A 12,378-nucleotide genomic window follows, 5' to 3' on the forward strand; every position below is an offset into this window, starting at 1 on the left:
AAAATATGGTCCCTGCCACAGTACAAAGTGCAGGAAGAAGTTTCATTTGAATATTCAACACTGGAATCTTTAATGGGTAGAGAGAAAAGACAATTAAAATATATACACATTCAACTAAGAAAATAGTACAATCAAGTATTTATTCATACTTTCAAATATTCTCTATTCCTTACAGTTAATACTAATGCAATGAAAATTTCCCTCTCTTTTCATTATGAGCAATATAACAAGTCTTAAAAGACAAGACTCACTTCTAACACAAAAGCCCAATGTAATTAATTTCCATTGTGAGTTCAGTAAAACTCTGTGAATCCATCTAAGATCTGGCAAAAGTGAATGAGGCTGTTTTGTGGAACTGTTCGTCTGTCCATCCATCCTTCCTTCCTTCCTTCTTTCCTCTCTCTCTCTTTCTTTCTTTCTCTTTCTTTCTTTCTTTCTTTCTTCCAAAGAGGGGTGGTTTTACATTTCTTTGCATATTTTCTAAATTCCACCTATAAATATGTAGTACCTTCATAGCTGTTAGATGTATAGAGCATAAATAATAGAGATATTTGTCAATTATATTTGAAATCAGTGCAGTATAGAATGAAAAAGGAGAAGAGGTCTATCCAGAAAACTTCGAACTCTGATTTTGGGATATAACCCTCTAGTGAAAGCTGAGGGCAAGTAAAGTGGTATTTACAGATAAAAGAACAACAACGACATCAAAAAGTCAAGTATGCCTAACCTGGTGCAGCTTTACAAGTGTCCCCAAGTATAGTATGTAAAGCTTACTTTTCAGTAAATAATACATTGCTATATGACTATATAGTAATGATGGAATTCACTAAAGTAAGGTGAGGGATTCAACTGAATGAATTTATAAGATGCATTTAATCTTGCAAGCACAGTATTCATTATTTAAAATGGAAGGCATATGAAATGTTTGAGGTCACTGTACTGGCTGGTTTTGTGTGCCAACTTGACACAGGCTGGAGTTATCACAGAGAAGAGCTTCAGTGGGGTAAGTGCCTCCATGAGACACAGCTGTGGGACATTTTCTCAATTAGTGATCAGGGTAGGGCACCTGGTAGGTGGTGCCATCCCTGGGCTGGAAGTCTTGGGTTCTATAAGAGAGCAGGCTGAGCAAGCCAGGAGAAGCAAGCCATGGCCCCTGCATCAGCTCCTGCTTCCTGACCTGCTTGAGTTCCAGTCCTGACTTCCTCTGGTGATCAACAGCAATGTGGAAGTATAAGCTCAATAAACCCTTTCCTCCCCAACTTGCTTCTTGGTCGTGATGTTTTGTGCAGGAATAGAAACTCTACTAAGACAGTCACCAATGAGTTTCTTCTTTTTTTTTTTATATCAATTCCTTTGTTTTTCTGGTTTCAAAATTTGTCCAAAGGTAGGATGAATTGGAACAAGATTACAACAGCTTGCCAGGCTATGATAGGTAATGTGGTTTTTACAATGAAAACATTTAAAACATTATTTACATTATTTGCCTATATTTTAAAACAAAATAGGATATAAGACATTTCTCTTTGTAAAATCAAACTCCAATAAAATTGAGGAAAGCAATCTAAAATGGCTGGACGGCGTCCGTCTCTTTAAAACTCTCAAGAGCTCCTTTGTTTATACAGCTCTACCCTCTGTGAAGCTGCAGCTCTAAAGAAAGTGGACTCAGGATTTGAATCTCAAGTCACACTAAGCAGGGGTTTATTCATCTAAATGAAATAGCTCCACTTAAAGTCCAACACCCCAAACTCTCCTCCTTTACTAATTAGTACATTACTGCCCCATAGCCCTATAAAATTCAAGCTTTTCAAGAGAGGAGATAGTAAATAATAATGAGGCTTTGTTCTAGTTCAGAAACCTAGGGACATTCCTATCTAAATCTGATGCGCCTTCCTGTAACTCAATAGTCTGCTCCTGTCCTACTGCCCAGTGTCCTGCCCCCGTTCTCCATCCAGAGACAACATCCAGAGACAATGGGTGTTTCTGGCAAAGGAAGAAATATGACACTTGCCTAATAAGAGTATATCAGGGGTATCCACATTAGAACCAGCATATCAGTACCCTATATGTAACAGTCACTCACGACACAATTAATGTGATCAAACATCATTACTTATATTTACAACTTGGGGACACTGCTTTAGGATCATAAATTTTTGTGTCCTTTGGAAGAAAGAATAAACACAAACCTTAGAAGAGCCAAGAAAATTAATACAAGGCTTGGATTACAGAGTAAGCCAGAAATGTAAGACTCTGGAGCAAAGTATCTGAAACATCCTAGGGCTAGCATCAATTCTATCATATTAGCTACATCCAGTAAAATGCAAGTTCAAGTGTAGGGTTTAATTTGAATTAATTTTTAAAATTATGGATATTTACTGGGGGGGAATCAGGAGTCATGTGGAAATGAGAGGATAAGCTGTGGAAGTTGTTCCATCATGTGAATCGTGGCACTAGGTTATCAGGCTTTAGTGGGCAACTGTCCCTACTGTCTGAGTCATCTCTCTCACCCTGGTTATGGTTGGTGGTATGGTTGGTGGTATTTCTGAATGAAGATTCAGATCTTGCTCCTTTCTCTGTGTGTTTAATTCATGTTTTGTGGACAATACAAAGAACTATCGTCCTTCCACCTCAGGCATCTTAAAATGGAAAAGGTAATGCACACAGGAAAATGTGAGGCAAAGTGAACTGATGACTCAGGTGACCCCTGCAGACTGGCACCACTGACCTACTTAAAAACAAAACAAAACAAAACAAAACTACTTCAAGTATGTTTAGGTTTACCCCGCACTCAGGATCAAGGAAGGTGTGCACACTTTTTCTGTTAGAACCCTTTTTTCCTCTACCATCTCGCTCATCATTATCATTCCTTAAACTGTACTTATTCTATACAAATAGCCAAGGAACTGTCTGAAAACTCCCTTACCTCAATCCTGCCTACAATTTCAGTAGTCTTCCAAACTTGGGAAGATTAAGCATTCCCTTAAGTTCTGATGTCTTTTTCATTATCAGGGGAAAAATCATCTGGCCTTGTGACAGGCAGTGCATGTATGCACTCAAATAATATCAAAGTATTACAACTGATCTTAAAATGGTTAGAGTGGGAAAAATTTTAAATTCTCAGCTCTTCTATCAAACACAGTTTTCATTTTGTTAGGTTTTGAAGATACATAGTAATTGAAAAGGTTTTGTGGAAATAAAACAATGATTTTAAGAGTAGATATTTTATGCAAAGAATGTAAAAATGCTTGTTTATAAATCATAGTAACTATTTTAAAATTTATTTTAATAATGTATACATATGCATTTGTACATGTAAATTCAGCACCTGTGGGGGCCAGAAGAGGGGTCAGAACCCCTGAGGCTGGAATTACAGGTAGTTATCAGCCACCTGCTGTGGGTGCTGGGGACTGAATTTGGGTTCCTACAAGAGCAGCACTTATACTTAATTACTGAACCATTTCTCTAGTCTCATGTAAATTATTTTAGTGAATTCTATGAAAATAATTAAAAATGTTAACATAATTACAACATCCATAATTTAAGAAAAATTATTTAAGTGTAAAGGAACTCTTTTTTAAAAGTCTTCCATTTTATGGCTGGGGTTGCATCTCAGTGGTAGAGTGCTTGCCTAGCAAACCTGAAGTACTTAATCCCCAGCACAGAAAAAGTGCCTTTTAGTTCAAAAAGATAAATACAATATACTACAGAAAATAGTCACTCCTTCAAACAACCTCAAACAAGTTAGGTCTAGTACCATTTACTTAATTGCTTTAGTAATTTTGCACTTTTGCACTTAAAAGAGTCAAAACTAGGCATCCCTTCAATCCCAGCACTGGGGAGGCAGAGGCAGGCAGATCTGAATTCAAGGCCCGCCTGGTTCCAGATAGTAAATCTAGGGTTATACAGAGAGACCCTCTATCTTGAAAAACCCACCCACCCAATCAACCAAACTCAAATGTAAATAATCAAGAGTGAATTGCATGGTTAATTTATTTACATATTCATATCCAGACACCTACTCCTTTTCTAAGGTAGTTCCAAAGGAAAAATGTTTTAGAAAGAAGTAATAAACAAAAATTTATTTCTTGAAATGGGTTAACTTTTGTGAATTAAAGCATCCCTTTCCCAACAAAGCAAACTCCAGGAAACAGCAATAAAATCAACTATAACTTTTAGTTAAAAACTCCATCTCTTTGGGGGAAAAAATGGGGCAAAGAATGGGTCGTCCACATGTAGTCGCTGTCAATCACTCACCTTTGCAAAACAATGATCTTTTGGAATCAAGCTTATGAAGACATTTGCAATGTTTTTGTTTGTTTACTTTTACCATAAATATGATCACTAACTTTATGGTAAAAGTCTTATAATTTAACAAAGATTTGGAAAATAAAGCCTATTTTATGGGTGGAGGTTTTAAAAAAGGATGTAAATTTCCTATGTGAGCCCTAAATAAACACATTTTCTCCATTTTGATACAAATTAATGGGATCACTACATGCAGTCACAGTTTCTGAACCAAATATAATACTAATGAATATATATAGATGCATATATTCATTCATTCATTCATTCATTCATTCAATAGTAAAATTTTAGGCCAAGAAAAAGAAAAATGAGTTTGGATGCTGCTAATCCTAAAATAAAAAAATGCTGCAAAATTCAAAACTTGATTCTTAAATTCAGATTTTGGAACAGACTAGGAATAAGTAAACGATGATATATATTCACCCACAATTTGAAACACTTCTGGTAACTAAGCTTTTAGGATAAGGAATAATCTGCGTGGTGTTTGAGATTTTTAAGAAAAAAATAATTTCACCAAGTCTCCAATTATTACAAGAAATAAGGTTCTTTCTTTTAGTTTAATAATGCAAACATCACAATATGGAGATAATAACAGACCAGGAGATCTCTTTTCTGACACATTCTAATCACAGTAACCATATTAATTTTGAATTTGGACTGCACGGTTTAGAAGTCAAATTTCAAAATATACTAAGTCAGTTTCACAACTTTAGAAAATATCTTTTTTTTTTTTTTTTTCCAAGGCAGAGTTTCTCTGTGTAGACCAGGCTGGCCTCGAACTCAGAAATCTGCCTGCCTCTGCCTCCCAAGTGCTGGGATTAAAGGTGTGCCCACTACGGCCTGGCAGGAAATATCTTGATAAAGCCTGGGTGCTAAACTGATCTAAATCCCAGAACCTGGGAGCTGAGACAAGGGGGTCATGAGCCCAGGGAATATAAATAGTTAAGATTTAGCTGTAAATAAACAACCAAACAGATGATAAGAAAAAAGCCACCCTCCAGCATGATTAAAACACAGTTATATTATCTTAGTTGTAAGAAAAGATAGGATAAACATTTGACATTTTGTTGCTATTTTGAGTCTTTGCTAAAGAGTCCAGGCTGACACAGTTCATTGGGTAGCTCAGGACTTTCAACTTCTGACCTACGGCTTCTATCCCTCAAGTGCTAGGATTTTTTGACCTTTGGAAAAAGCTGGTTACAGAGCTTACTTGTACAAATTCTACTGAGAAAGGTAAAATTAGATGTGAATCAATTTACTGCTAGGAACCCCCTAAGAAATAAAATATGAGTATAACATACTTTATCTAACTATAATATATTTAACATATATGTATATGTAATGTAGTACCATATTTAAGGTTTAGTTTTATAAGTCAGGTATTAAAATTGTTTTCAAAACTTCAAGCAGAATTCTTATTTTATGGATATTAAAATACTTTTAAAAATTTAGGCATTCTGTATATTTTTAAGATAGTGGGGAGGCAACAGGGATTTATTTTTGTTGTTTCTTTGTTTTTTGGAGGGGAAACTGGGAATGGAGAAATTTACATGTAAATAAAGAAAATATCTAATAAAAAAAAAGATATTTCAGAGAAAAAAATTTTAGGGTCACAAGTGAAGGTTGTGTAGACTTTAGACTTTATGATATAGTTTTAGGAAAACAAACTTACTTTTCCTTCCTAAAAGGCTAAACATTTTTTTTTAGAGCATGAACAAAAGCAGCTCATCTATCAAAAGACAAAGCTAATAAAATTTTTCTATATTTTAGTCACAAAAAACCAAGAGATGTCTACAGTGGCATCTATGGCACAAATGCTATTGTGTATTGAAGAATGTTTTCAGAACTTTCCTGGCTGACTGCAAATTGTTTTTATTCCTTTATCTCTTTCTTTGAAAGCCCATTCCCTGAACAAAAGGCAATTAATGTTTGGCAATAAATACACAGGGAAGTACCTAATTTACCATTAGAAAGTGCATTGGGTAAATGGAAAGTCTTAGCAAATTTCTTTTATATCTTGAAATTAATCTGACTTTTAAGAATTATATTAATCTTGGGTTACTAACCATTTTTAGTACAACCACATCAATTAACTACTAAAGGGGTGGTAGTGAGCAGCAGTTAACTAGTAACTAGGGAGTACTAACTACCCTGCCCAATCGTGAACAATTCCTCAACAAACTGTGAAGTGGAGGTGCTCTCCTTAACCCGAGAAGTTGGGAGACTAAGGCAGAAGGATAATTTGTATAAGGCCAGTCTGATCCATGCCCCCCAGACAGAACAAAGCAAAGCAAAACATAGCTCAAACCAGAGAAGGAAGCAATCACACCGGGAGCATCTGCTTTCACTGGGGGTTTCTCACCTGACTGGACTGCTCTACCCTGCACACAGGAACTCATTTGTGCAGTAGGCCCTATCATTACCCCACACTGCAGAAGAGGAAACTATGGACAGCTATTTATTAGGCAGAAGTTAGAGTAAGGGGCAATGGAGCTTGGATCAAACAGGCAGTCTGTTTTCAGGAGCCTGTGTCTCTGGGCCACATATATTCTCTCTTGAGGCTCACAGCAGGTTAAAAGGGGTGGGGTATATATAGAATAATATATTTCAGGGCAGGAGGAAAAAGTCCTAACATTTAAAATAATCCATAACACCGAAATAGTTTGGCAATATTTATATCTTTTGTCCCCTGTGCCACAGTAATTTACAATCTTAAATCCTAAATTTACTATTCATCATTAAACACATGACAGAGACCAAATAAAGTCATATAAAGGAGAAAAAGGAAAAAAAGTGATTTAATTGTGTCACTGCTTGACTTACGTGTCACATTACCTGTTGTTTCCTTGAATGTAAAATAGGATGTCATTAAGGACTCAGATTCTCAATGGCCTTCAAAGCACACTTAGTGTACACAGAACTCCAAAGAGTATAATTCCCATGCTCTAAAAAGAAACTTCCTACTCTTTGCAGTAACTTTCATTCTCAAAAAACAGTAAAAATAACTTTGAACATTACCCTTTAACTGGATTATCCTATATTAGAAAAACAAGCAGAAGATAACATGCATTATGTAGGATACGTGATGCGAACAGAATTACCATAGATTGCCAAAAAGGTGGTCCTCCAATCACTGCCAGCAAATGCATGATTATTATGAAGATTTGCACTTCAGTCACATCAATTCTGATTAGGTACAAAAAAGCCAAAAGAGCAGAATTACTCAAAACACAATTTCCAGTTAATTACTTGCAAGCAAAGCAGCATCCCTCTATCATGCACAACAGAAGATAAATTTCACATATGGAGCAAAGGGGGAAGAGAAGGTATCAAAATTTTGGTATCAACAAAAATCACATAAAATCTAGAGCCTTTTAAATTCAATTTGATAAATTTCAGAGCAATAAAAACCCCCCTCTCCAAAGCAAATTTTCTATAACTTAACCTTTCCCACCAAAAAGAAAAGGTATACGTATGTATTAAATTTTGAGTATCAAGCAGAGAATTACAATGCATAGCTGCACAGTATGAAATCCTAGAGTAAGCTCTCTGCAGTAGCAACTGAAATGGTGAACTTAACAGAAAGAAAATAAATGTATTGCCCTCTAGACATATTCATTTACTGTTCACAGTGCTACTAGTTTGAAAAAAAAATCAACTAATTCTGAATCAGATTCTTACTCTCACTAGGTTAACTACCCTAGTAAATTTCCTAGAAATTCAGGAAAGATAATTGAAAGCAGCTGAGTATGAGCTTTGAGATTATTGGAAATGACTGGATGGTCAAGAAGAGACAGTGAAAAGGGAGGGAGGTGTGGGGAGCAGGCAAGAGAAATTAGGAGCCTGAACGTTTGAAGAAGAAAAAAAAGGAAAAGAAAAAATAACCTGGGCAAAAAGACTGAGAACAGTGCCTCCGTGGGTCTGTCTGTCCGTCCGTCCGTCCGTCCGTCCTTCCTTCCTCCCTCCCTCCCTCCTTTCCTTCCTTCCGCAGACTAGCACATCCCATTGGGACTGACATTCTATTCTTAGATCATGAAATCCAAACACTTTAAGGGAAAGAATTTATTCTATAGGTACACTTTTTACAAGATTATTCATGCTACAGAAATAGTTATGATAGAAAGAATTTAAAATCCTTAAGGAATGTGTGGCTACCTAAGCTCCACAGTGTGTAGCTTTTCCGAGGTGGCAATGCAGCACCCTGAGTACTGAAATGGGAAAGCATCAATATTAAGTGAAAAACAAGTTCCAGAATGTGCACAGCCTACGTTTTATGGGGGAGGGGGGAAGACTAATAAAGACTAGTAGTAGTTTCCTTTTGTTTTACCAGTAATTGCACAATTCAGAAACTAAGGAAAGTAGTGCCTATCGGGAAGGACAGTGTGCGGACTGCGAGGCAGCTGGGGAGCAAGGGTATTTCCCACTCTACATTTTTTTTATGGTGTTAGTTTTCTAACAAGGTGGATACTTTACTAACTATAAAAAAATAAATCTAAGAAAAGTCAAGTATCAACAGCAAGGAGATTCAGTTTGAGCAGAACAGAGCCTCATTTATACAACTGATACTTAAAGCAGGTAATCCACATAAACTTAGGATATGTAATTTCTCATACACAGAAGTAATTGGCTTGAAATCAGGCCTTTCAAAATAAAAACAAAAAACAAAAACTATTGACCTTTGTTTGCTGGTAAATGAGTTTTAAATAAATGCATAGTTGGCAGCAAATAGTAATGTAATCATTTTGATATACACATTTATTGAAAAAGAGCTGTTCTGAAGTAAGCTAAGATGAGCCTGTAGCGCTGACCTGGGAGTGCTGATGCCAATAGGGGAATTACACTCAGTAGCAGACTCAGGACTAAGTAGGGAGGTGTGTCAAAGACGATCAGTTCTGTCCTGGGTGGAAGGTAGACATCTTACATTTTGCTGGATATATGAAGCTGCCTTTTGGAAGGGGAAGGGTCAGAAGTATAGAATTACAAAATTAAAATGGAGAAACCCCACACACTTAGTCTTTGTACTGTGGATGAGTTTGAGAGCAAAAGGAAGCAGGAAAGCTCTTTAATATCTCAAAGTAGGGAGTCTAAGACAAATTCTGGAAGATTTTCTAAATTATTCAGATATTGCCCCTGTATGCGGGAGAGAAGGCCAAGGAAAACTTAGCAGTTGGTAGACAGGTGTATTTTTTTTCTAATTGCTTATTGGATTTAGAACAAATGTGTGAACTCCCTTAAGAAAAACTGCCCATCACTGCTCCTGGAAGAATTAGACAGAACCCAGTGCAAAGCTATCCAAAGGGTTGTGAACTAAAGGAAGCAGGCAGCAGATGATAGCGATAAACAGCTGCTGATGATGTTAAAGAGATAGCTAGGTACACGGCAGTCTACTATGCCACCTTCCCAGCAAATCTCTCAGTGTGGGCTGAGTTTACAGTGATACTCAACCAGGGATGGGGGAGGGGGGTTTAGGAGGGGTGCTTAACTTTGTACACTGACCATGCAAGAAAGACCACTGTCTAGAAGGGGTATTTGTATAAGTAGCAATCTGAGATTTCTGTAATCAGTTCTTGTTGGTTTTTAAGATTTGTCCTACTTATGTATATCTTTCTGTGTGACTGGGTAATGTCTGCACACTGGTAGACAGGTAGGTGTGTGTGCAAGAGCCAAAAGACGGCTTTACATTCTGTTACATATTGAATCCCAGGCCTTTTTTCATGCCTGAGTGGTCACACAGCTGCTGAGAGTGAGAAGTAAGTACTCTTAACTACTTAGCCGCTGCTCTAGGTCACTCAAAAATTTTTTTATTATTATTTTCAAGATGGATACAAAATTTAATAATGTTCCCGAATTAAGGACTAGTCTTCAAAATCCAGGACAATAATCCTCACTTAACAACAACAACAACAACAAAAAATCCTTGAAGATAGTAATCTACAGCATAATTACACCTAAAACAAAGATCTATTAATATAAAATTAAAAAGTTTCTGTTGCATTAGTTTGCTACAGCCTAAAGCTTCAGAGGGAAAAAAATAAAATTTTCTTTATCTTTGAAGATGGTTTGAGATCTTTACTAAAGTCAATACCTTATCTGTATTTATTTAAAACAATTTACTATTTCTACCTACTTTTAACACATTGTTAAAGGACAAGAATTTTCTCAGGGACTGTGAACAATACAAAATGTAAACTCTTGTCAGACCATATCTAAATTACTACAAGCCAGAGACACAAACACTGTTCAGATGGCTACCACTGAAAAAGAATGGGAAAGAAAAACAAAAATCAAAAACAGTTTAGATTGTGGAATCTATACTTTCCTAGACTGTGGATGCAGTGACTGTGAGGGTGGCAGCCCAAGGTCAAAATCAGGTCAAAGTTCACAAAATTAAGCCTTCTTCAACATTTTGCCATTATTTTATTTTATAAGTATGGGTGTTTTGGGCTGCATATATATGTTTATGCTCATGTGCATGTGCCTGGTATATGCAGAGGCTAGAAGAGGGTGTCAGGTCCTCTGAAACTAGAGTTATAGACAGTTGTGAGCCATAATGCTGGTGCTGGGAACTGAACTTGGCAAGAGCAGTCAATGCTCTGAACTGCTAAGCCAGCTCTCCAGCCATGGCAAATTGTTTCTAACAACACGATTCTAAGGGTATAGCCAGGAGAACAAACCAGGCATGGTGGCACTGCCTGTACTCTGTAGGCTTAAGCATTAGAACTGCAAGTTCAAGGCCAGCTAGCAAGGGCTTATACATAGCCAGACAGTGATATAAAGAGAACACAATGTCCCTTAATGAATAATGAACCGTTTTAACCTCTAAATAAGGGAGCAGTGAACTCTTTAGCTGACATGAAAATCTCAGGAGCCACCAAACACTACAGGTTGGCAGTTCCCTATCAGGGCAGGTATTACATCAGAGAAAGAAAACTGCCTTTATAAGTAATAAACTGTAATAACCCAAGCTATTTAAGTTTGCTAAACTATGAGGACATTTTCTGACCTCTTCCTACAGTGCTGGGGATAAATCCAGAGTCTAACACAGGAGGACAAGCACTCTACCACTAAGTTACAACCCAGCCCCTGACTATTTTCCAAGTTTCATTTGTAGTCTCATCTTCCAGAGAGATAGTAAATGGACAAATGCATTTGGTTTGAGTTCTAATTCAATTTGTAATGAGGGATACCAAGGGATCCACAAGAGATGGTAACAATACGCTTCGCCTTCTCTTAACACAGCTTCCCCTCCAAGATAAGAAGATAATCTAATCTACCTTTCTTTACAGGTGTCATAAGTACTTTTAAAGATAATGCTTGCAGCTAATTTGTAGGTATAACTATTTCTATTACAGATAAATACTAAAGATAACGTTTGTAACTTGGGCTTACTATTAGCATGCTTAACACAGAATATGCAGTAGATATAAATTCACAGTAGAAAAAAAACAAAAACAAAAACTACCCTACTTTGTGTACAATCTGACTCATGAGTTTACATTAACAAAAACAAGCTTTTCCCTTAAAAATTATCAACTTGCCGGACTCATATTCATGTGAATCATATTCAATGATTAGGGTATTATTAACTACAGATTTGTTTGTAAATGAGTGTGACAGTCAAATGATATCGGTGAGATGCAGTGTTAAGGGTCTGAAAAGATGAGCTGAAGTATTTTACTTTCTCCCCTCAATAAGGGGCAAATGGCATATGACAAGCTTTGATCATTACTAGATAATGTTAACCATATAGCTCAATGATAAATAAAATATTTTTAATTCAAGCACTACATACAAAGAAAACAAATCTGTTCACTTTTTCAATAAGTAGAAATATTAAAAACAGTATTACCTACCACATGAGTATGGATCCTCAGATTTTCTGAGGAAATTAAACAGAGAAAGCTCACTGAAAACTGTAAACAGAGACAAATATACCCAAAGTCCTCTGAAGAGAGGAACTGGGGTAGGTCCAGACTTATAACAGAGACAAATATACCCAAAGTCCTCTGAAGAGAGGAACTGGGGTAGGCCTACACTTAAAGGGCAGCCTTAAGAACAGAACGACCAAGGGTC

The 12,378-nt window shown here is 36.6% G+C and overlaps 1 protein-coding gene across 1 annotated transcript in view; it reads right to left on the reverse strand.

Moving 5' to 3' along the window:
• The window catches only part of Cept1 (choline/ethanolamine phosphotransferase 1), a 43,760-nt gene that overhangs the window by 3,656 nt on the left and 27,726 nt on the right, over nt 1–12,378 (reverse strand). The window contains exons 5-6 of the mRNA XM_031374640.1: nt 7,407–7,491; nt 5–67 (exon numbers count right to left, since the gene is read on the reverse strand). Coding sequence (XP_031230500.1) covers nt 5–67; nt 7,407–7,491 — 148 coding nt within the window. The remainder of the gene's footprint in view (nt 1–4; nt 68–7,406; nt 7,492–12,378) is intronic.

This window comes from Mastomys coucha, unplaced genomic scaffold, assembly GCF_008632895.1.
Source record: "Mastomys coucha isolate ucsf_1 unplaced genomic scaffold, UCSF_Mcou_1 pScaffold16, whole genome shotgun sequence".
In the NCBI taxonomy this organism is placed as follows: domain Eukaryota; kingdom Metazoa; phylum Chordata; class Mammalia; order Rodentia; family Muridae; genus Mastomys; species Mastomys coucha.